Raw genomic sequence first — 23,014 nt, forward strand, 5'->3', positions numbered from 1 at the left:
ACTTTTGGTCACATTTAAAATTCAATTATATATATATATTATATATATAATGAATATTTAGCTTTGTACACAAATACGTACTTTATTGTTTAGTAAAACGGACCCCCAAATGTGCCCAAATGAACCGGAAACTCCATCGTTAGCAGCATCACTGGCGATCGTTGCCACAGGGAAACAAAACAAACACCTGATAAGTTAAAAAATGTCATTTAAAATGTATAAATATATACAGCACAGCAGCAGTCTTGAGCAGTTTAGTACGACTAGCACCCCACAGCCAGTGGTTTATTGCACCGGGGCAACGGGGAACGACTCCCTCTCGGCACGGGCCAGTCTGAGAGGGACGAGCTGTCAATCATCACGACCCGCCTTCCCCCGAAGAAACGCTGCATAGAATCTAATGGAATAATAAAAATGTTCTATGCACATTGTAGGTATTTTTCCCCCCCCCATGTACCTCTTGGGGAAATCCGGGTCACCCCTGCCAGCGGGGGGGGGGGGGGGGGGGGGGGGGTTCGCCGCTGCACCAGGCAGCCATTCATCAGTAGCACCCGTCTCTCCAGCTGCTGTCCCGAAGGGCACTGAGGGTGGAGAAGCTCTTCGGGGGGGTCAGCAAGCTGAGGGGCAGGGATCAAATCAAACCTAAAATCAGCCAACACTTCCCCATTTGACAATATTAATAGTAACGAAGGAGCTCTACCTCCGTGGCGGTTGGCCCAACTTGCCCCTGGGGGCGGAGCTCTGGGGGCCAAACAGGGAGGCGGGGCGGGGCAGGCCGCTGCGGGGCGTGTGGTTCGGGGCGGAGGCCGGCGCCCCCGCCCCACCTGGAGTCTTACTGAGCATCGGGATGCCGCTGGCGCCGCCCAGACCGAAACAGTCGGGGGCCGAGGTGGCGGCCGAGCCCTTGATGGTGGGACTGACGTAGGCGGTGGCCTTCACCGGCCGCCGCGGCAACGAGGGGAGGTGGCCCGCGCTGTGGACCCGGTGCTGCAGCTGGCCTGGGGGGGGGACTGACAAAGAGATGGCGGTTCAGCCCCTCCGGCCAAAGCGTGGCTTTGGTCGTTATTGAAAAAAAAAAAAAAAAAGGAGCCGAGTCTTACCGGAGGAGTGCAGGGGGGCCAGCGCGCCGCACGAGTCAAAGCTCTGGCTGTTACGAAGCAGAGAGGGGGAGGCACTGGGCACACAAGGCATGCTGGGAGCTCGGACGAGGTTGGGCATGCTCCTCCGCAGCTTAGCTGGCCCCGAGAAAGACAACCATCAGAGAGCTGAGCGGAGCGCATACGATCGCGCCCCCCCCCCCCCCCCGTCAGGCAGACGTACACTCTTAACCCTAATCCCATCAAACTCTCAAACACACGCCAGTCAGAGGGCTTTAGAGTTGCACAAGAGGCTTAGACAGTTATTATTAAGAGGGAAGGACGTCCGGGGGGGTGAGGGGGGGGGGGCAATGATGTAAAATGAAAAAAATGACAAGGAGCTTCAATGGGAATTTATATGGTTACAAAGACGTGATAAATGTTTGAGGTTAAAGAGACATGTGCGTTTTGGGGGTGACAATATTCAGCCGCTTTTTTTAGCTCGCTGCTAAAAGGCGGCGTCAGGGTACAAGACTGATCTTTGCTCACCTGACCCCGGCCTGAAGCCATGCTGCTCGGCTGCGCATGGGCTGCACAGTCCTGGGCCCGGTCCCGGTCCTGGTCCCGGTCCCGGTGGCTGCAGCTGAGGTTGAAAGGCGAACCCCATGGAAGGGCACGGCGGCGTGCCCGGGGTGGAGGGCGGGGTTGACAGGGAGCCGGTGCTTCTTCGCCAGTCTCGGATGCTGGAGAAGGTGCGGGAGTGCGGCAGGCGGGTGAGGCGCGGCTGCGGCGGCGGCAGGAGGCCGTAATCTTCGTCGTCGTCGTCCTCCTCCTCCTCCTCGTCGTCCGGGTCGCGGCCGGCGCTGAGCTGGAAGGTGAAGCTCTGGCTGCGGCGGTTGGCCAGCAGGGACGACGTGCAGGCGTAGTCCTGCCTTAGACCTGGGGGAGCGAGACATAAGGACCAGCGAGCACACACACACACACACACACACACAATCATCACCTTTTGGGGTTAATGAAGCTGAAGTAGCGATGAGCTCTGAGATCTGTTGCCATATGTTACAGTATTAGAAAGGAGGGAGGAGGAGAGAGATGCACAGAAGAAGACGATTGGTACCCACAGAGACACATCACATGACTATGATCGATTCAGCAGGTATCTGTTCATATAGAGACCATCTGCTTACTCTCCTCCTGCAGGCGGGCCATGACCTGGACGTCGGTGAGGTCCTGCAGCTTGTATCCCAGAGCGATGGAGTCCTCCTCCAGCCCCGAAGCGCCGAGGTCGCCGTCCACGGAGGCCTGGGCGCTGAGGGCGGAGCGCCGGACACCTGTAAAAACAAGGAGAGAAACCTCTGACGCCTCGGCAATTAACCTTCGTCCGGACATTGCTCGGTTTGGCGCGCAGAGCGAGAAGAAAACGAAGGCTTACTGCGGTAGGCGGGGACGAACGCGGGGGTCCTCTCGGATACGGGGGGGAGGTACTTCCCTACAGGACTCAGCGCCCGATGGAGGCCCGGGTGGAGCGGGGAGGAGAAGGGCGGAGCTACAGAAGGGAGCGGGCGGAGAAGGAGAAACCCGGAGAACAACCACATGAATATCGGTCAGAGCCGCTTTAGAAGTCGAGCACCGGAGCGAAAAAGCAGGCGTGCGCGCTACCGTGTCGCTCCGACGACTGCGGGGTGGAGCAAGATCTGGGAGAACTGACGGGGGCCCCTCCGGCCACTTGCCTCAGAGGAGGGACAGGGGAGGAGGTGGGGAAGGGGCTGGACAGGGAGCTGCGCCACCTGGAGACTGAGGAAGGAGGAACAAGGAGAGGGGATATTCACACCAAAAATCACTGGGTCAGAAACATCTGGTTTACCCAAAAACACATCCCACACTTTTTGACAAAAGAGTAGCGCTTTTCTCCATCTGCATCGAAATGAATATGAAAAAAAAAGAAAAATAATCTTTAGGTTAATCTAAAAGTCATACGTTTTTTCCATTCACAGCGCCCGAAAAAAGGGACATTCCCCTTTTGTTGGACCTTAACATCTCCCGAGTACAAGAACTACATTTCCCAGGCACCACCTTGCGTCCCCTCAAAAGGAGCAAAACAACTGAGGCGAGGTACACAGATAAACCATTTACAGGGTCACATGTTAAATGGAATGACCTCCAAACACGGCCGGTGCAAAGCGCCTCTCTGGGAGGGGGCGGCACCGTGCGGCGGGCGCCTCACCAGCCCCATGACTGTCACCAACTGCTCCATTCAAGAGCTCAGCACAAAAGAACAAAGCTGTACTGAACCCGCTCGTTACCACCCACCCAAACACCCCCCCACCAGGCCCCTGTGATATGAACGTCTCAGGGAATAAAGATGCAAAGACATAGTGCTCTCATTAAAGCGCTCGTTACATCACAAATAAAAGAGGGAGGCATTACACAGTTTCTATGGCAACAGCTCTTCCTTAGCTCACTGTGGAGAGCGATAGCACGTAGCCGTTAGCATGCGGGGGCTGCACAACTGCTACTTCGCAGGACGGAGGAGAGTCATGTGGGGAAGGGGGGGGGCGTTATTACGGATGAAGTATCTATTGAACCACCGGGACACATTTTCTGAAAGGAGAGTTTGGCCATCTCTGTGAGAGCGGTCCAGCACCACCCCCTCCACCTAAGCCTCGGGCGGCTACATGTTCAGCTGAAGCAGGGCGAGCTGCAGAATCTGTTCACACATTACCCACAGGCATCCACCTACAGGGTAGAGCCTCCACCCACCCACACACACACACACACACACACACACACCCGGGTCAGTCGTCGATAAGCTCCAGAGATGAAATCTATTTTTATTCAAGGCCCATCGACAGAGCATGCGGTAACCACGACAACGCTCGATGCCGATTCACAGGCCCGGCCTTCCGGGATGTTGCCGGGTTGAACCGTGGTGGCTGGCGGATTCCTCTTCTTCTGTGGTAATACCCCTAATCACGCATGTCAGGTGACCCCCGGGCCTGATCAGCTTAGCGCTGCTGGAAGTGGAGCGATTGCTGTCTGGAAGGTGGAGGATCCCGCTGAGCGCTTTAGTGGCAGTGAGGTGATGGAGGAGAGCTGCATTTAGATCTGTACTCACCCCAATGCATTTCTGATAAAGGTTTAAGAAGCCGCCTTATTTCCTCTTTGCACAACGAAAATACAATTCAACATCATTGTAGTTGATCACATCCTGTCCACCCTGTCTGAGTACAAGACATCTCCGGTAGCTGAAGTAATACATCACGAGGAAACACACCCACCTCTTCTTACTCGAGGAGACGACTGTGGAACTGAAAGAGGTCACGAGCCAGAGAAACTCCCGCATCTGCAATGCATTCTGGTCCATTGAGGCCAATGCTATACTCGGGAGGCCAAGGAAGAGGCCTCCTGCCCTATGAATTTGGCACCGACGCGCGAGTCACATCAGCGCCAGAGAGGCGACCAGCTCTGGTGTCAATGTGCACGTGGTACCGAGCACAGTCCCCAGAGGCAGGCCCCGTCCCTCCACTGAACAAGCAGCCCGGGGGCCCCCTTACCTTGCTCCAGGCGGAGGGACAGTGATCTTCTGGCGGCCTCCACCTCTGACTCGGGGCAGCGGAGCCCCCGCCGGCACCACTGCAGGGGGGTGAGGGAGCCGTCCCTGGGCTCTCGGGCTTTTGATGACACGTATAACCTGGAGGGAGACACGAGATTTGTCTGAACCGAACCATTCACGGGCAGCCCGGTGGTGTCTCTGACGCTTCCCACCTGAACGTAGCATTCAGCTAATAAGCATGATGTAGTACAGCAGCATTTTATGGACATGAGGAAGAGGAGCAGACATATACCCCTGCAGCCCTGAACTCTGTTCCCTTTTTGCTCTGGGGGCGACATGGCGGGATCTGAATTATAGATCACAACCTTTCCCTGACATTAGGGGAGACCTGATGGGACACACAGAGACACACCTCGGCCACGTGTCCCATGGAGACACCCAACGTGGAGCCTCCAAACAAAAAGAATCTGTCCCCGCAGTCCGCTTTGACCTCCTGTGTGTGCAGCCTTACCCTCACTTATACAAATGGGGCGGGCAGGACGTACATGATGTGTATCACCCCGAATCAACGCCTCTTTAAAAAGGGGTTCGAAAAAAACAAATGTAGAATCCATCAATGGGACCTAAAGCACACGGGGAGTCACGTGACAACACAACTTCAGTTATTGGTTCTGATGTGATGTCTTGGCAACCACCTAAAAGGGGCCTAAATTCAATGGAAGAAGAATATTTTAGGTCATTGGATTTAGAAAATCGAAAGATAATCTCATTAAAAAGGTGGTCTTTAAGCACCGCTTTGGGTTCGAGTCCCTGTGCGGCAGCGAGGTGGAGCAAGGCACCGATGTTTCTGATATTAGCTGCTGCACCGATAACAAGTGGCCTCTGCTCTTAGCCACTGCGTGTACGTGTGCGTGCGCGTGCGCGTGGGTATCCAGACACAATGAGGCAATCACGCGTAATTACAATGACTCGTGATTTAAAGGTAAAGCAACACATGGGAAAAAATCTGAATAGTCACCATGTTTCGTCGGACTCGTCCGCGCAGCGCAGCAGATCGAAGTCCAAAAGTTCAAGCTCATCCAGAACCGACGGTTCGGATGCCCCTCCGTCCTCCTCCTCCTCCTCCTCAGCTGCTCCATCTCCGCCTGCGTGCGGGTGGAAATAGTCTAAAGGCTCCTCCGGGGGCGACAATGACCCGGAGGACGGCGGGGGGCTGTGGAGACGGTACCCGCCCGGGTCGCGGTACCGGGTCCTCAGCTGCGCGTTCTGCAGCTCGAGCTTGCGGACCAGCTGCTGCAGCTTCTTCACCTCCAACTCGGCGTTCACGGCGCTGCTGTTGCGGTCCGCCTCCGGCATCGTGGCGCGGTTCAGCACCGCGGCCTCCATCGCGCACCGGGACACCGGTAACAAAAGCCGCTGCGTCCTCACGGAGGAGCGGCGCGTCGAGCTGCTGCGGCGGCGGAGATCATCCCCCGCAGACTGACTTCTATTCCGGTTGTATTCTCGGACGCGTGTCTGGACTCCACCCCCCTCCCCCTCCCTCGGCCCATCCTCCGCCCCCGCCCCCCACCACAGGTAAACATCGCACCTGCCAGTACATTAATCGGTGTTCGATACCTAAAATGAGACCCGCGGAGGCGTTTTCTCGTTTTAATTTGACACCATTAAACACATTGTTCGACCCTATTTGAGACGTGTTTGTATTCTGTAGCAGAGGTACTGCACTGAGCATTGCGAAGCATTTATCAGATCAATTAATTACCTAATTGCTCTGAACAGATCTTATGGAACATGTAGATCAATAAAGTCAGAGGCAGAAGCCGCATGTATTTGGTGACATCTTGTGGACGAAGCTACTCATGACACTTTTATATTATACATCTTCAGCCATGGACAGTTTTATCGCTGAAAAATGATAATCAATTGAGTTTCCTAATTAATGGTTTTAAGTGTTGAACTATAACTGAACGAAATCACCAAGTCCAAAACATTTTCCCATATGTGTAAGACGATAAAACATAAAATGATTACACATGGAAGTAATCACAAGCAAACAAAATGAGAGAGAACCATGACAGGAACAATGCACACAAATAACAAAGATACACATAAAAGATTGTTTAATATCTTGATGAACATATTTAACTTGTTCCTTGACACACACACACACAAACACACACACTTCCACCTGGTGGCCGAAGGGCTCCCTGCAGCTCGCAGTCAGTGCTGCAGATTGATCAAAGGCGCTCTGTTCTTCCAGGAGCTTAAATAAGCCGAGGTGACGGGGCTTCTGGGAAACGGAGCGCTTTAGCTGAGGGAACATTAACACCAAGAGTCTGTATGCATCGTATGAACAGTCCAGTGGAGGTGGTTTCTCCTCCTCAGCGTTTCTTCCAGGTGAATTTCCTCCGTGCCCCCTCCTGCCCCGGCTTCTTCCTCTCCCTCACTCTGGGGTCAGGGGTCAGCAGACCAGCTGGAGGTTCAAATTAAGAGGGGGGGGGGAAAAAAGGGGATGAAACGATGCGACGAAGGGCACCCGATGGGCAAAGGGGGAGGAGGAAACATGCATGTTGTGCTGTGGGGAATAAATGGAGTGATGTGAAAGGACCTTGTCTCATGGCCTCCCCCTCCCCTTCGGGCAGGAAGCCGAGCAGCGCTCGGGACACGGCGAGCCGCAGCGCCCCCGCCTGGCTGGATCGCCCGCCGCCGCTCACCGTGCACTCCAGATCGAAGCGCCCGAGCACGCCCATGAACTGCAGCGGGAACATCAGCTGCTCTCTAGGAAGAGGAAAAGCGGCGGGGGGAGGGGAGGGGAGGGGGGGGGGGGGGGAGATAAAAAAGCGTGTTTGCTATTTAACAGATAGCGCAGACTTCGCTAATTCAAGGTCTGGTTGGATGACTTTTTAAACAAGCAGAGAGAAAGCTTTCTTCTATCTTCTATCTCACATATTACAGTGTAACTTCTGACTCAGCAGGAGGGTGTGTGTGTGTGTGTGTGTGTGTGTGTGTGTGTGTTCTGGATGGCGTTGCGGGCTGAAAGCCTTATGGCTGCTGACAAAGTCAATTGTCACCTCTTTGCTCCAATTACAGCTCGTCCTCACACTGCGTGACAACACCCACTCTGGACATTCTCACAGTCACACACACACACACACACACACACACACACACACACACACACACACACACACACACACAGAGACACACACGCACACACACACAGACACACTCTCAGTCAACTGTGTAATTAACTTACCAATGAGATAAGGAAAAAAAGGTGAGGGTGTGACGAATGAAAAAGCTGCTTTTTTATGTTTTTCTGAGGGGGGGGGGGGCGCATCGTGTCTTTTGATGCTTCCAGGCATGAGGCGGCAGAGAAACTAACCCGCCTCTTCGGCTTGGCGGGGGGGGGGGGGTGTCCTACCTATCTTGCAGCACGGGAAAGTAGTGCAGGTAGTCGCTGCCGTTGACGGCGATGCGTCCTGAGCCGCAGTCTCTGAGGACCACGGAGGAGGTAGACGTCTTCCTCCGACCTGAGGAAAGTGGGGGCAGCGGGGGGGCTTATTCAATGCAGGCCTGAGTCTAGTTTTTCACATTAGCGATTAACTTTTTTTCTTGCATAATAAACGGATCGAACATAATGGCCATGACATCTTAACCGTCGGGTGACGGAGCGCATCTACCGTCTGCGGCGCTGTAGGCCACGCCCCTTTCGTCTCGCTCCACCGTGGGCACCGCCTGCCTCTTGGAGAGGGACTCCAGTTGCCGGCGGTAACGCTGGACAAAGTCCTCCTCCGTGGCGCAGTAGGGCATGGACAGCAGGCGCTCCATCAGCTGGATGAAGCGATTGTACTGAAGAGAAGACGCACAGAGCGTTTTAAGGGGAGACCAAAAAAAAGCGGGAGCCGAGCGGGGAGGCGGAGCCCTTACGTCGTGGGTGGAGATGGTCTCGACCAGCAGCGCTTCCAGCTCCTCCTTCGACAGCCACCTGCTCGTTCCCAGGGAGCTGATGGGAGACACAAGGAGAGCATTCAGCTACGCCCCAAGACGCGCTGAGGACAGCGTGGTGCCGTGCTGCTCACATCGGCTTGGTGTCCTTGGAGAAGAGCCCCTTGGCTCTCAGGCGGTCTTGGTGCTTCTCGATCTTCTGGGTCTTCCCGTAGAGTTCCTGTAAAAGAGACACTTATGATTCAGTTAAAATGCAAAGAAATCAATGTCTAATCGGCTCAATAAAAGTAATGGGGGTCAATCAGGTTAACTTGGGGTCAATACACATTTCAATGATATTTACGGTAGAGCAGAGAGTTAAGGGACACCGTCGGTCCTCTAGTATCTTTATGGATTTGAAACAAACATGGAACGATCTGGACGTGGTGTGTATGAAATGTGTTTTCATACAGGCTCAAAGCAGGAAGAATAAAGAAAGTGTTTCACTTCCAACTCGTCGTTAGATCACTCATCGGGCAGAGAGTCACGCCGATGGTGGCACAGACAGACAGACGGAGGGAGGGAGGGAGGGAGGGAGGGGCCGGGTGTGCCGGTCATGTCCCTGAGGCAGCCCCCCCCCCCCCCCCCCCCCCAACCAACCCCAGTGCCCGGGTGAGAACTAATTTCCCCGTCAATTATTCACCAGATGTTTGTTTAATTCCTTCTTGATAGAGTGCGTCTAATCCGCTGCCACTCCGACCAGCGACAGAGGGGCACTGGAGCAGCAGGGCGGGGGGCGGAAAGGGGGGGGGGGGGGGGGGGAGATCAGCAATAACTTCTCTGATTGGCCGGATGAAAGAGAAGACGAAGAGTATCTCAAGACATTTTAGGTGGAGCGCGTCCCTTTCCATTCAATGAGTCGTCATACTCCTCCAGGTTTGAAGCTTTGGCTGTGAGAGCATGAAGCTCTTTTGTTATGGGCGGGGTTGGATGAGAACAGGGTTGAGGGGGTGGGGGGGGGTGGGGGGGGGGGGGTAGTGGGGGCAATAAAGGACTCTGTGGAGCAGTGAGCGGGGTTAATGTGCCTCACTGGGTGAGCCTGACAACAGGCCGCTACACGGCACCGCCCCCTCCTGGAGGCCCTGCTGATGCTCTCCAGAAGAGGAAAGGTGCAAGAAGAAAACGTGCAACCGTGCAGAATGACCTCTGAAACATGTCTAACTCCTAATTCTATCAACAAGAAATACAAACAGAAGCATCATGGTCACGTTTATCGTATTATTATATAGATATATATAGATATTTGTATTACATCTCTCTGACTTTTAACATTTAAATTGTTTACATCCTTTAAAACTAAAGCATTACATCTTGTTTGTTGTTATTAAATCATTTGACTCAGCTGGTCAGGCTTTAGTACTCACATGCATCAGCGAGAAGTACGACTGTTTGCCCGTGTAAAACAGGAAGTGGAACGGCCGCCGGTCTGCTCCCCATTGGACGGCTTCAAGGAAGGGACAGCCAATCAGATTGCAGGACACTCACCGACACATCGATAAAGCGCACGTTAAATACCTCTCTGCTGAGGAAATATCTCCTCTGGATGCTGGAAATAAAATCAGAAGACAAACACGAGTCTTTAAATGTCTGGATCGTCCTTTGTTAGCAAGTTTGTAGAAATCTGTAGAATTAAGACATGAATTCAGCTGCCAGCAACAAAGCGATGCAATGTCAGAACGGTCAGCCTTACACAACATAAGTGAATCTCTACCTTCATGAGGGGCCGGGCTCTCTTCTCAAACAGGCCGGAGGGGAAGAGGTACGCGATGCTCCTCTGAGGGCGAGAGGAGCCACGTCGTTAAAACATGAATAAGCAGCAGGAAGAGAAAAGGCAGTTGGAGAGGTGACAGATCTCTGCGACGTGTCCGAAACAACGGAGGTCACACCGACGGGCGACGAGAGGCGGCACAAGCTGCTCGCGGGTTCAAGAAAAGGCGAGCGTGGTGTGTGTGTGTGTGTGTGTGTGAGAGAGAGAGAGACAGACTGGGGAGTCAGAGGAGAAAACCAGCAGAAAAAGGCACAAGTTTCTGGCTTAGTTGACAGTGAGCAGAGGACACTGGACATCGAACAGTTCACTCCAAGTTCATCCTGTGTGTGTGTGTGTGTGTCGGTGTGTGTGTGTGTGTGTCGGTGTGTCGGTGTTATTCGCAGGACTACAGATGGCCCTGTAGGTGTGTGTGTGTGTGTGTGTTTGAGAGAAAAGAGGGGGAGACAAAGTGTGTCGGCCCATCCACACTCATCAAGACAGTCTGTTCACCCCCCCCCCCCCCCCCCCCTTCCTTCCTCCTTCCTCTTCCTCCCTCCGTCGTTTCAATTAGTGAGGCAGCAGGTGCTGCGCGGAGGGAACAGGTTGCTGCCTTTAAGGTTGTCAAAACGACGGAAAGCAGGAAGAAAGGGGCTGCTCGGGGTGTGTGTGTGTGTGTGTGTGTGTGCGGGGGGGGGGGGGGGGTGAGAGACAGCAAGAGAAATGAAAGGGTAAAAAGAGGAAGAAAAAAAAAGGGAGCGACGGGCAGAGAGGAGCAGGGGCAAATTATTACGACACACCTGAGCGTCCCATGAGCCTCGGCACAATAAGACCCCCGAGAGTCAGGCCGTCACCACGGCAACGAGGAGCACCCCGTCGCAGGAGGGAGTCGGATTTTACAAGTTTGAGCGACGCGGTAAATTCAATCATGTCGTTTGTTTAAGACGGGTGACAAAATCAAAGCGCGTCTGATGAAGTAAAGTGAGCAACAAATACTTTAAATATCAGTTAAGAAACCGAACAAAGCTGCAGATCCAGATCCTGTTTTTTGATTGAATTATTTGAATTACTGACATTTTCTTGTAATTGTTTTAGGGGTTTTGGACCGAAACAATTGGGCTCTGGGAAATCCGTACGGTAATAAAAATTAAAAAACGATTTCATTAATAAGACTATTGATGATGTCAACCTTTAAATGCATCCTTATTTTCATCCGTTGCTCTTTTGAGTCGGACAAATTTGAGATAATAGCTAAAGAATCCCTGTCGACTAGGTTCATTAATTAATCATTCACGTTACAAAACGTCAAGAATGTTGACGTTAAACAAACAAAAACCTCTCATGTTTAAAGAGGCCATGAATATTGAATGAATTCTCAATATGGCGGTCATCCAAAAAGGGAAAATAAGTATAAAGAGAAAGCAGACTTTTAGATTTTAATGTCCCGTTGCAATTCATATTTTTGCCATTTTTGTGGCATTTTTGTGGCTCGTCATGAATCAGCAGCCCAGTGCCTGTAACCCCCCCCCCCCCCCCCCCCCCTCTCCCAATGTCCCCCTCTCCCTGCGCCCGCTGAGGCTGCCAGCCGTCGCTTCGGCTTTCACGGCCCAAAGCCAACAGCTCTCTTCATTACGCGTGAGGGGCACCGGGGACCGGCTGAGGGGAAGTGGGAAATCAGGCTAAATGGCTGCAGCGCTGAGTGCTTGCGTGTTGCCAAAAAATCTGGAATAAGCGTGTGTGTGTGTGTGTGAAGGCGTTGCTAACATCCCTGATGCAGGTGGAGCAACACCGACGAGGAGCAGGATGATGGGAAGAGACAGCAGAGCTTTAACAACACAACGTTCCAGCAGCTTCATCGACGTCGCCAAAGGCTTTTGGGCTTTTTAATTTGAAAATCCACAAAGAGAGGTGTACACATATTTTCCAGCCATTTTATCGATAAAAGAACCTCTTGCCTCTACACAGCCACTGCACATTTATGATGCAACATCAGGTATGAACAGCTCTTTCCAGTCACTCCACGGCCAGAAAAAGACACAAATAATAGAACATGTAAACACGCATCTGTTAAATATCTGTTATGCATCACATTTATTTTTCCCACTTCCTGACATGCAATTACATTACATTAAGAGAAGCTGCAAATAACTGAAAACAATATATAAATTGCATTCTTATATAACAGAACATACTTATTCCCTTTGCGTGCACGCAAGACAATATTTTAGCCTTTTTTGGCCCAGCAGTGTGAAACACACTTTGGGAAAAATGGAAAATGAATATAGAATGGTGCCCCTCCATAATTTACAATACCTTACACTGATTTTAAAGTTACTTAAAGTTAAAGTTGGTCCATTCTCCTGTCAGTTGAATCTGTGCCGCTTCAATCTGGATCAAGACGTTACATTCTTCATATTCTTTCCTCATTCCATCCAACGACTCGTGCAAAGAGCGCCGGAGCAGGATATGCGTTTACCAGGTAAAAAGGGGAACGTGAACACCTACGGGCCTCTCCTCGTTTACACCAGCTGAAATAAACTGTAAGAAACCATCTCCACATCAGTCTATTCCAAAAAAAAGCATGTGCCTCATGTTGGCTCCTTCGTTGAGGAAACATTGGCAAAATCACAACAATCTCAGAAACGGACCTTCTGTTGACTTAGTGGACGTGGTTCTCGTAATTTGAAGACAACGTGTGTACATGGAGGACGTTCACGGGGACAGTACGAGCTTGCGTGCACTTACATCTACGTCCTCCTGGGTGAAGCTCTCGGGATCTTCTCCCATCATGTTAGCCAGGTGGCGTTTCCCGATGTCAAACTCCTCCACCTGCTTCTGGATGAATTCCGCCGTGAACTTCTCCGGCCCCGCAGCCGCCAGGTTCTTCCTCTGCAGGGCAGAGCCCACGCGAATCCCCCGGCTCAGCACCTGGGTGTGACGGAGGTGGCAGGTGTCAGGACAACATGTAGCGCCATCTAAGCTAAGCTAAGCTAAGCTAACCGAGCCGAAGCAACAACCAGCCGAACTGCGGGTTTTGAGGGTTCGGTGATTAAAAAAAGAAGTCATCCCAAAGTCAATCTCTCCATGATGAAACTAAGCACGCAGCTGGATGTCACTGTGATGACAAACTGCAGTCACGTTCAGAAGGATGTCAGAGGATGCTAACTCAAGGACGTCAGTGTGGGTCCATTTCACTCTAATACGAGTTCCGATTTTTTAAATTGACATAACTTCTCACTTTACCAAAGTTAAAATCGCACTTTACCTGTCGACTTAAAAGCGACGCCACATTGTTTAAACCCGAGCTGCAAGTCCCACATTTTACGAAAATAGAGCCCACGGTCCGCATACGGGGCGCCGCCATGTTGTCTGATAGTGATGACGTCGTGGGCGGAAGTTGATGGACGTCATAAACATGTGCCGTTAATCGTAAAAAAAAGAAAGCTAATATTCAAATAATAAAGCTAGAAACCATTTATATAAACCTCGCTGTCGGTTCCTTATTTCACTTTGCTTTATTGAAACTGTAACAAATTATCTCAGGAATAAAAATGTTATAACAAAGGCAAACTTTGGCTGCTGAGAATAACAATGTGTGTATTCACAGAAATACCAATACCAAAACCCCTAGCCATTATAACAACATCCGCAACCACTTGATTATTCAAATTGAACAACTGAAACAATTAAAAAATACAAAAATAAAAAGCGCCATACAAAAGTGAAAATCAAAATGATGACAGACATTTTCAGGCAAATGTATGAACAGAAACTGCCCAAAATTGAAGAGGAAAATGAACTGGATAACCAAACCACACTGTTCTATTAATCTGCATGAAATGACAACTGATAAATGCATTTTAAAACAATTGAGATTACATTTTATGTACACGTCTTTTCATTCAGTCCACATCACAAGGTCAAACTCGTAGAAACTGCATTTTTCAGAAAGATCATCCAAAACGAGCTGACCACATGGTGCGGCCTAGAGCATGATGTGCAGTGATCCAGCCTCACTATTCCTCTTGGGCTGTTTTAAGGACAGCTTTTGCGTGTATCTTAAACAACTTAAAACGTGTTTTAGCATGTTGGTGAAAAAGACTAAATTTCCCTGGCACTTCTTTGCCATCACAAATTAGCTGGGAAATGTCTTTGTGAATCTTTTGTGACGTTGCAGCAAAAAACAATATGTTGACCACAAAATGACCATGTCACGTGGCAGTGATGTGGCACGTCCTGCCAACGCACAACTATCTGAAACCGCTCAGACCCCACAGACACAAGGCTCTGCCCCGTCTGTGTAAAACTACACGTGAGCACCATCTGTTCACATTCCATGTAAACGTCATTGAGAAGAGCAGGTAAGTGCCGTAGTGTTTTTGTTGTTGTTGTTGTGTGAATCTACGTGACCCTTTGACTTGTCAAAGCCCCCCATATGTGACCTTTGGTCTGTTGTTCTATATTAAAACAAATTCCTGTCATATCCGACAAAACTGCCGGCTGTTAGCTGAAGTCAAACTGACGCTACATCTCTAACTCTGGTCATTTTAAATCATCATTTCCAATAGAATTTCCTCCTTCCTTTGGTGAACTTGAGGAGAAGCTCCAGTTGTTGTTGCGTCGTCCTCTCTCAGTGTGTGTGTGTGTGTGTGTGTGTGTGTGTGTTTTGGGCTCTGTGTTTACAGATCAATGCTGTGTGTCTTCACTTAGATTACTTTGATAGAGTTGGAGCAGGAACAGGGGGAGATTAATCAAAGTGAAGGGGCACTGACTCCCGGCCCGTGCCAGTCGATACGGCCTCGTGGTTCATTTGCCCCGAGGAGGCCTGTCGTCAGGCGGATGATAAACAGTGTTTGCCCCGTTTTTTTAGCCACAAGCGCGCTGCTCACCAAGAAAAATAGTTTCGACCCGGGCTCTCTAATTTACAGTGGGGGGGGGGGGGGGGGCGGGACATTAATCATCCTTCTGCCGGGGGCCGTCTCTAACAGGGCAGCCACCGTGGGAGGGTTGGGTGGAGATGTTCACTGCGGACGGAGGTGAACCCTGAAACTTCTTCCACTGATGACTGCATTCATTTCGGCCCTCGGCTCCGTCAACGAGAGCCGAATACTGAACGTTGCGCGTGGAGCGTGACGAGTCCCGCTCCACGCCACGGCGTCAAAAGTAAAAGGGAATTCGTCCTTCTCCCCCCCCTCCCCCCCCATGCCTGGCAAGTGCCATCAGCGCTGCCCGCTGCGTTGACCTGCTCTCAAATGGTGCCCCCACCCCCCCAGACTGAGCGGCATCCTTCTCATTGAGCGGATAACGCGGAGACGGAGCAGGAAATAAAAGGAGGATATCACGCCGTGGAGCCGTGCCAAGTCGGCTCCTCCCCCCCCCCCCCCCCTCCACCCCCCTTCCTCCCAAGGATGGAGTGCTGGAGAACCGAGGGCTTATAACACCAGTCGAGCTCAGGCTTTGCTCCAGTCATCTTTTCCGTGCTGCTCTACGCTGATTCCCTAATATCCTTAGCGCCTCGCGCGCGCGCGCGCGGGGGGATAAGCCCATCGCGGCGAATCACGGCTGTCACGCCTTTTAAACCGTTCACGGCTCTAAAGGGAAGCATTATGGCTGCTCCGCAAACACGGGGGGACTCAAAGGGCCACTTTGCTCAAGCTCATTTACTCCTTTGAGGCGTATTTATTTACCCTTGGAGCCGCGCTGGAACGGATCTCCAATACAGCGCAACGCATCTCAGCCAGATGTGGACACGGTGTTTTAAGTATAGAAGTGGTCAGTCGCATCTTTGTGACGCTGATCTCTCGGATAACAACACATGTAAATTACTGAGGCATCGATTTGCTGAATTAAATGAATCAATGGGAGACCCTTGCCCTCTGCGTCCTGTGAAACGCAGCGTCCTCGAGCGCCACCTTTGGTGAGAAGGACAAAAGTGATTATAAACGTGACGACATGTCGCTTAAAAGAGGATTTTAATTTCTCAGGTTCGTGTGATATGAAGAGAAAATAGGAAAACAACACAAACTAACATTTGTGTTGTTTTCAAATGATTACTCTCTCCAGTTTTATGTCGGTTTCACTGTTTCTGTTGTTATTATTGTTCCCATCGTTGCTGTTCGCATCCCTAATCCTATTTTCTCTGTCACTCCTCTTCTCGTTTCCTTTCTCGTTCCCATTCCTTTGTGCCTCCGATGACAATTGTCATTCCCATTTCTACACCTATTCCCATTCCTTGCCCCGTTCCCCATTGTACTCTCACTCTGATGGCAGTTCCTTTGTCATTTATATTATTGCTCCTGTATTTCTATTCGATCTCACAGCTCTAAATGCATTTGCAATTTCCTTTTCCTTTTGTACGTGTTGCTTTCTTGCTAGCAAATTGCTGCTTCCTAATGCCACCTTTAATAATAATATCATTTTTAGTGCTACACGTGATCACGCGGATGCATAGGTGTACAATAACGCTAAAGCGCTGCCACGGACCAGGCTAACCCCTGGCACAGGTGTCTTTGTGTGTGACGTTCGGGGGCCGGTGTGGGCGGGTTACTCGCTCCCCGGGTTTCACGCGCACACTCCCGCTGATTGATTATCAACAAGCGCGGCCATTGAGTGGAAATGAATTTGCCAGCGGTAATGGATAGAGACATTCTGCTGAGACGCGTAAAAGCGGCTGAACTGCCAGCGATTACCTGCTGGAATCAGCCTTCATCAATATCAGGGTAATTACAAAGCACTTCTGGCAGTGCGTGAAATGAACGGAGCGAGCAACAGCTTGGGCGTCGGGCCATAGATGTCTGCAGATATTAGGCCTCCTCCTCAGAGCGCCTCCACAGGGTGGGGGGGGGGGGGGGGGGGGGGGAGGCACCTGAACAGGCCGCGGCCGCTGGGGTTTGATTTTGAAGCTGTGACTGAATCTGTTGGAAGTGCACAGTCCTGGAAAAGCACCAACAAAAAAAAAATGAGTGTGAGGAGCGACGAAGAGCAGCAGAGTGGAATAAACTCGAATGAGGACACAAAAGAAGACTCGCACGTCTTTTTTGTTGTGGTTGTTTTTGTGTTGTCTTTGTGTCCATTAAAGCATCTCTCTGATGCGGTGTGTGGTCTCTTTGTGGTCACCTGCAGCTTCTTCTTCCTGTGCGGTTTGGGTCTCTTTGGAGACCATCTCAAGGTCCGGCCCTCCTGATTGGCATTTGATTGTATAAGGTCCCCCCCGGAATGCATGAGAGCCCATTGGCTCTCCTCAGAGTCCACGGCGACTCTGGAAGGTCGGGAAGAAGGTAAGAAGGTGGGGGGTGGGTATGTTCAGGGTGTCGATCTCTGTCTTTCCCAGACTTCCTTTCCTTTTCTCACATGGAACCACTTTGGTTGCCCCCCCCCCCCCCCCCTCTGCTCCGTCCCTCTCAGACGGCGGGCTGGGGGCCGTCTCGGGTTTCCTCCCCGGCTGAAGGGTCACTTCAGTCCATCTCTGGGATGAAAAGATGGCTATTTCCCTCCCCTCCTTCCGCCCGACTCAGGTGAGAGGCTCGGGGAGGAAGGAACCTATTACGCGCGCGGGGTTGAGCCGGGGCGCTGGAGGGGGGGGGGGGGGGGGGGGGGTAGAGGATCGGGATCCGGCCTCTGGACAGGGAGGAAACCCGAGATCTCTAGAAAACGCCTGGGAACGACCCGAGAAAGACTTCCGCCGCCGCCGCCCCTCCACCATCCCGCTCTGTCCGAAAAAGGGTTTCCCATGATGCCCTGGGCCTGCGCAGGCGTGTGACGGCACCACGCAGTAACTGGCTGAGCGGCGTGGATGCTCTCCCTGCTCGCATCTCATCACGTTCTGAGGTCATTCCACACAGCAGGTTATGAAATTAAAGCAGGGATGTGGAGGTTTAACGCTGATCTCCTCCAGTTGCTGTTTTGTGAAGCAGTTTGACAACATACAACCCCCCCCCCCCCCCTCCCTCTCACACTCATGGCTTTGTCTGCAGTTTGTTGTTCCCTCTCGGTTGTTGCTTTCAAAATGTTGCCGCAGCAGTCCTTGGCGGTCTGTTGCAAACTGAGGAAATGAGTCCAAACAACAACAGTGACAGCTGTGGTTTTCGGCTATTTCTGCACAAACATTTGGACGATCGAGCTACGCAAAAGGTAAGATCTACGATTGGTCTTCTCATTGACCATCTTAAGCCGTCTAATGACTGAGACTGGACTGAATTTAAAAAACACGTCTCGCTTGTTCCCTGACATCAGACGAAGGGGGGGAGAAATCACCTTGAAAGGCAGGAAGAAATTGAGACAATATTGAAAAGAAAAGGTTCAATCTGCAAGTCCCCCCCCCCCCCCCCCCCTCCCTCGCTGATCTGAAGGGCTGCAGACTACCGCTGGGCTCCTTAACATCTGGTTCGGCAATTTACCCCGCTCTGACGACTGGAAAGGTTAAACCGCTAAAATCTAATATTTGCCTGGAGGGGGTCAAGGCACCGCAATTACAAGGTACAATCGGCGGGGCTAATCAGCTAGCAGCGCGTACCGGGGGGGGGGGGCAAACAGGCCCCCAACAGGCCACTGTTCTCTGCCTCCTATGTTTACTTATTAAACCCCATTCTCATGTTCAAGCCCCCCCCCCTCAAGGCCCATGGGAGTAAATTTAGCTCCCAACGCTTTTTTTAAATGGGGCCGTGCCACTTGGCTAGAAAGTAGCCCCCCCCCCTGTTAATCAGTATCTGCGGCCTTTGTTGCGAAATGATCTCAAATGACATTCCTCCAATCTGGCAGGCATTAACACCTCGGGAAGGATGGGAAAGGTTGGTTCCTACCCCGAGGACGAAGAGTCAGTGTGTGTGTGTGTGTGTGTGTGGACGCCGACGAAGGCCCACGTAGGCCTCGTGTCTCACAAGGACTCCACAGTGTGTGTGTGTGTGTGTGTTCCACGATGCTGTTTACATGATTGCTCTTTGACACACATTTCCTAATTGACTGAGTATCAAGTGCGGGATTAGTGTGTAATATATCAGAACTGTCTGGCGCGCAACACTTTTGAACAAGGCTCGGGGAACAATTACTGGTAATTAAATATGTGCCAGTTACTGGAAAAGATAATTATGTCCTTGGTGTATAACACCAATTAATTACTTTTATTTCAGCGAGCAAAGCTCTTAAACGGCAGCGGGAGCCTCGGAACGGCGTCGGAGAGAGCGAGCGGCCGCTCCGACGCCGTTCGCTCAGAGCGGCGTGGGCCTCAGACCCGAAGCCCGGCCCGACCGGTACCTTTGGCATCCGGCGCCAAACGCTGCGCTCCGGGGAGGCACAGCCCCACGCTGAGGGGATTGTTCGGGGGGGGTTTGGGGTACGGCGCCCGTACGAGGAACGCTGCACCCGCGGCCCCCGCGCCGAGATAGCAGGGCCGGATCAGCCCTAAACCCCCCCCACCCCCCCACCCCATACGTGCCAATAAACATTCCCAGGTTGTTTGTATTTAAAGAACACGTGCGGATTAGCGAATGATCTCATTCCGTCTAATGTCTAACTGGTCTAAGTACCCGTGGCCGATCATTGGTCATCTATTAAACCCACGGCCTGGAAATGGTTACACGGCGAGGCGCTCGCCGGTGCCGCTTCTCGTATCCTCGGCCGGCTTTTGGTTAATGAGGTACAGAAGGAGACGGCCCGAGCGTGCCTTCCCTCCCTTCGCCCCCCCCCCCCCCCCTTTCCTCTCCTTCCTCTCCAGCAGCACACGTTTCTCTCTGCTTAATGCACGCATGCATGCTGTAGAACACAAGTCAACCAGACAATGTGGTTACTTCCTTTCTTTCAAATATCGCAGTCCCCCTGTGTGTGTGTGTGTGTGTGTGTGTGTGCCTTTATGCCTGACATTAGCGGGACCCATTGAACGTGAAGGTGAAGAAAGGACCTGTTCTCCACGAGCTCACAGCTATCACAACAGCGTTCGGTTTCTTACCGTTAGTTTAGAGACCTGAACATTCTTGAAATGTTGAGCAGGAGCTGATGCGATGGCTTCATCCTCTTCGTTTGAACTAGTAGATATAACTTTTTCCTAATAAATGATATAATCTTTTGGGAGATCGGGTAATGTATTGTGGAATTGAGACACATCTTTGGCTTTAGGTGATGTCTGTGGTGAGGTGAGATGGGTTTTAGAGTTGGCGTGAATTCAGTGGTGGGGTTGGGTTGGATGGGTTGGGTTGGATGGGGTTGGGTTGGGTTGGGTTGGGTGGGGTGGGGTTGGATGGGGTTGGGTGGGGGAAAGTCTCCAGGGAGTATATGTGAGTGAATGCAATGTGCTTGTATCTGTTTGCCCATGAATGGGATTTGCATTTCATGTCTCTCTTTCTTAATATGAATCTGTTGATGTGCACATGAGCCCACAACACAATTTGTGTGTGTTTGTGTGTCCTGCACTAAAGCTATGTATGCACAACTACATGCTGTGACATGCTAAGCCAAAATACATGTGCTGCACGAGCACTGTTAGTGTGAAAGTTTATGTGGTCTTTGCACTTGTTTTAATCTCCTGAACAACACAGACCCGTTTGTGCGTGTGTGTGCAAGTGTGTGCATGTGTGTGCATGTGTCTGCATGCGTCTCCTCGTGATTCCTGCAAATTCAGGTGACATTTCTTATGTTTAAGTCTTGTACTCTTGTGTGTGTGTGTGTTAGCTCTCTGGAAAGGCCCAGTGTGTGTCACGTCGGGCCCGGCTCTCCTTGGATTTAAGCAGTATTGACAAACCCATCAGAGCTGGTGATGCATCGGCCCCCTGCCTCCCCCCCCCCCCTCAGCCCCCCGCGCCCTCGGAGACGCAGCGGGGCTGTGCTGACATGCTGTCACCTTGGTAACTGCTGCCGGAGCGACCGACCTGCTGGGATGGCTGACCCGAGCTGCTGGCCGGGACGGTGGGCTGCAGCAGGAGACGTCACCGGCGGACCCCTGAGGGCCGACCGACCGACCCCTCCCTCGGTCCCCGGACGTATATCCGTCTGCTGCTACGAGCCGTCGCCACCCGGGGCGCCTGCCGGGACAGAAAAGGACACAGACCCCAAGGAGACAAAATCCCCTCAGCAGGGCGCTGCGAGGACACCATAACGTACGCTCACAATGCTGCTTTATTAGGAGCCACCTTAGAAACTCGTCATCCAACTAATGCTGGACGGCATGAATAGTCTCGACTGCATCCGGCCCATAATGCACCTTGTGAGTCTCTCTCTGCGTTCAAACCTTAGGGGAAGGGGATTATGGGTAGGGACCAACAGGAGACAATTCGGGGACACTCACACACCACGAGGTTACCGAAGGGAGCATTTCTTTCACTTCACTCCTAAAGGACACGTTACACTTTGCATCAAACTGACATCTACATTTCCATGTGTTCAGGATTCAAAGCTGAAAAGGAAACTTAAGATTCAGACTTTACCAAACTAAATGATTTGCTTAATCACATGAATACATTCTGCCTGGTAGAAATGCTCCTCTTGGGGGTGCTTGCAGATACCATTACTAAAAACAAAAAGAGCTTCTGCACACAGTAATCCTAAAATCCAGCTTTTGTTCAACACTTCCCAAACACATGAGCTCCACTGAAAAACCCTTGTGTCACGCGAATAAACAACGGGAGAAGATGTGAAAGATCACTAACTAGCTTCCCGGGGTTTCCACGGCAACCGATAGAGCAGGGCGTCGAGCACGCGCTCCACCCGGCTGAAACAAGACGGGAAACCAATTAAGAAGCCCCCGCGACATCACGTAGACCCTGTGCGATGATGTCACCGAACACGATGATGTCACTCTACACGATGATGTCACTGTGCACGATGGAACTCTAAAACGTCAACTAGCTCTCCTCAACTCATAAAGCATCTCAAAATGACCACGATTAGAGAAACAATTTACATCTGAAACACACACACACACACACACGTCAACGTGCAGTACAGCGCATGTCCCCCTACCTGCTGAGACCAATGGACAGGTGATGTAAAAGAACTAGGACAACATAAAAGTCCGTCAAGGCCCAATAGAGGACAACACCAGCATGTGCATAGAGAATGGCCACATATCACTGCTGTCCAACACAACCATGGAATTGGAATTTTTGGGAATAATTTGGCTCTATAGAGAAAGAAGGTATTTAAAAAGACCTTCTGAATTGGTCCCAATGTTTGTACATGGACACTGGTAAAGGGTCTATGATGTTAAACACGGCAGCACACATCAAACTTTGAATGACAGACCCTGGATACAATTGGGATCCGACATGCAGGACGCCTCATGCAGGACAGAATATTTTGCAAACAGACATGTGGTGAATTTCTGCATGCAGGCCTGTATAAAAGCATGCACGGGGGCTACAAAGTACATATGGAATACACCATCCGAACCTCCGAGGTCCAAACTCCACCGAGACGTCCTTCACTCGTGAACGCGGATGGGAAGCAGTCGGTTCCAGGGTTACACGAGTTGTCGGGTCGGCTCGAGCGGCCGCTGGGGGGCGCTGTAAGGTCGGACAAACCGGAGAGGACCGAAGGGGGGGGGGAAAGAGAGGGCTGCGCGCGTCATCAGGAAGCAGCGTTTCACTGTGGGAATAATCGTGAACATCGAGAAGGGATTGTTGTTTGAATCCTCCCGGTTGGATGTAATGAACGGCTTTAGAACGCGTT

At 51.6% G+C, this 23,014-nt stretch overlaps 2 protein-coding genes across 2 annotated transcripts; both read right to left on the minus strand.

Moving 5' to 3' along the window:
* Positions 1-498: 498 nt before the first annotated feature.
* On the minus strand, positions 499-6,147 carry LOC119220200 (SLAIN motif-containing protein 1-like). Its single transcript, XM_037475994.2, has 9 exons — positions 5,648-6,147; positions 4,631-4,767; positions 2,736-2,870; positions 2,509-2,622; positions 2,264-2,407; positions 1,626-2,015; positions 1,101-1,235; positions 701-1,010; positions 499-617 (listed from the first exon to the last, which is right to left on the minus strand). Exons 1-9 carry the CDS (start codon positions 6,013-6,015, stop codon positions 542-544), a joined length of 1,809 nt encoding a protein of 602 aa, XP_037331891.2. The 5' UTR covers positions 6,016-6,147; the 3' UTR covers positions 499-541.
* A 118-nt stretch (positions 6,148-6,265) lies between these two features.
* Positions 6,266-13,774, minus strand: mrps9 (mitochondrial ribosomal protein S9). Its single transcript, XM_037476838.2, has 11 exons — positions 13,626-13,774; positions 13,106-13,288; positions 10,328-10,390; positions 10,132-10,162; positions 9,981-10,060; positions 8,712-8,797; positions 8,560-8,635; positions 8,313-8,481; positions 8,054-8,162; positions 7,238-7,407; positions 6,266-7,102 (listed from the first exon to the last, which is right to left on the minus strand). The coding sequence occupies exons 1-11, from the start codon at positions 13,722-13,724 to the stop codon at positions 7,011-7,013; spliced, it is 1,158 nt and encodes a 385-aa protein (XP_037332735.2). The 5' UTR covers positions 13,725-13,774; the 3' UTR covers positions 6,266-7,010.
* Between the last annotated feature and the right edge of the window lie 9,240 nt (positions 13,775-23,014).

Source organism: Pungitius pungitius, chromosome 3 (genome assembly GCF_949316345.1).
Source record: "Pungitius pungitius chromosome 3, fPunPun2.1, whole genome shotgun sequence".
NCBI classification, from domain to species: domain Eukaryota; kingdom Metazoa; phylum Chordata; class Actinopteri; order Perciformes; family Gasterosteidae; genus Pungitius; species Pungitius pungitius.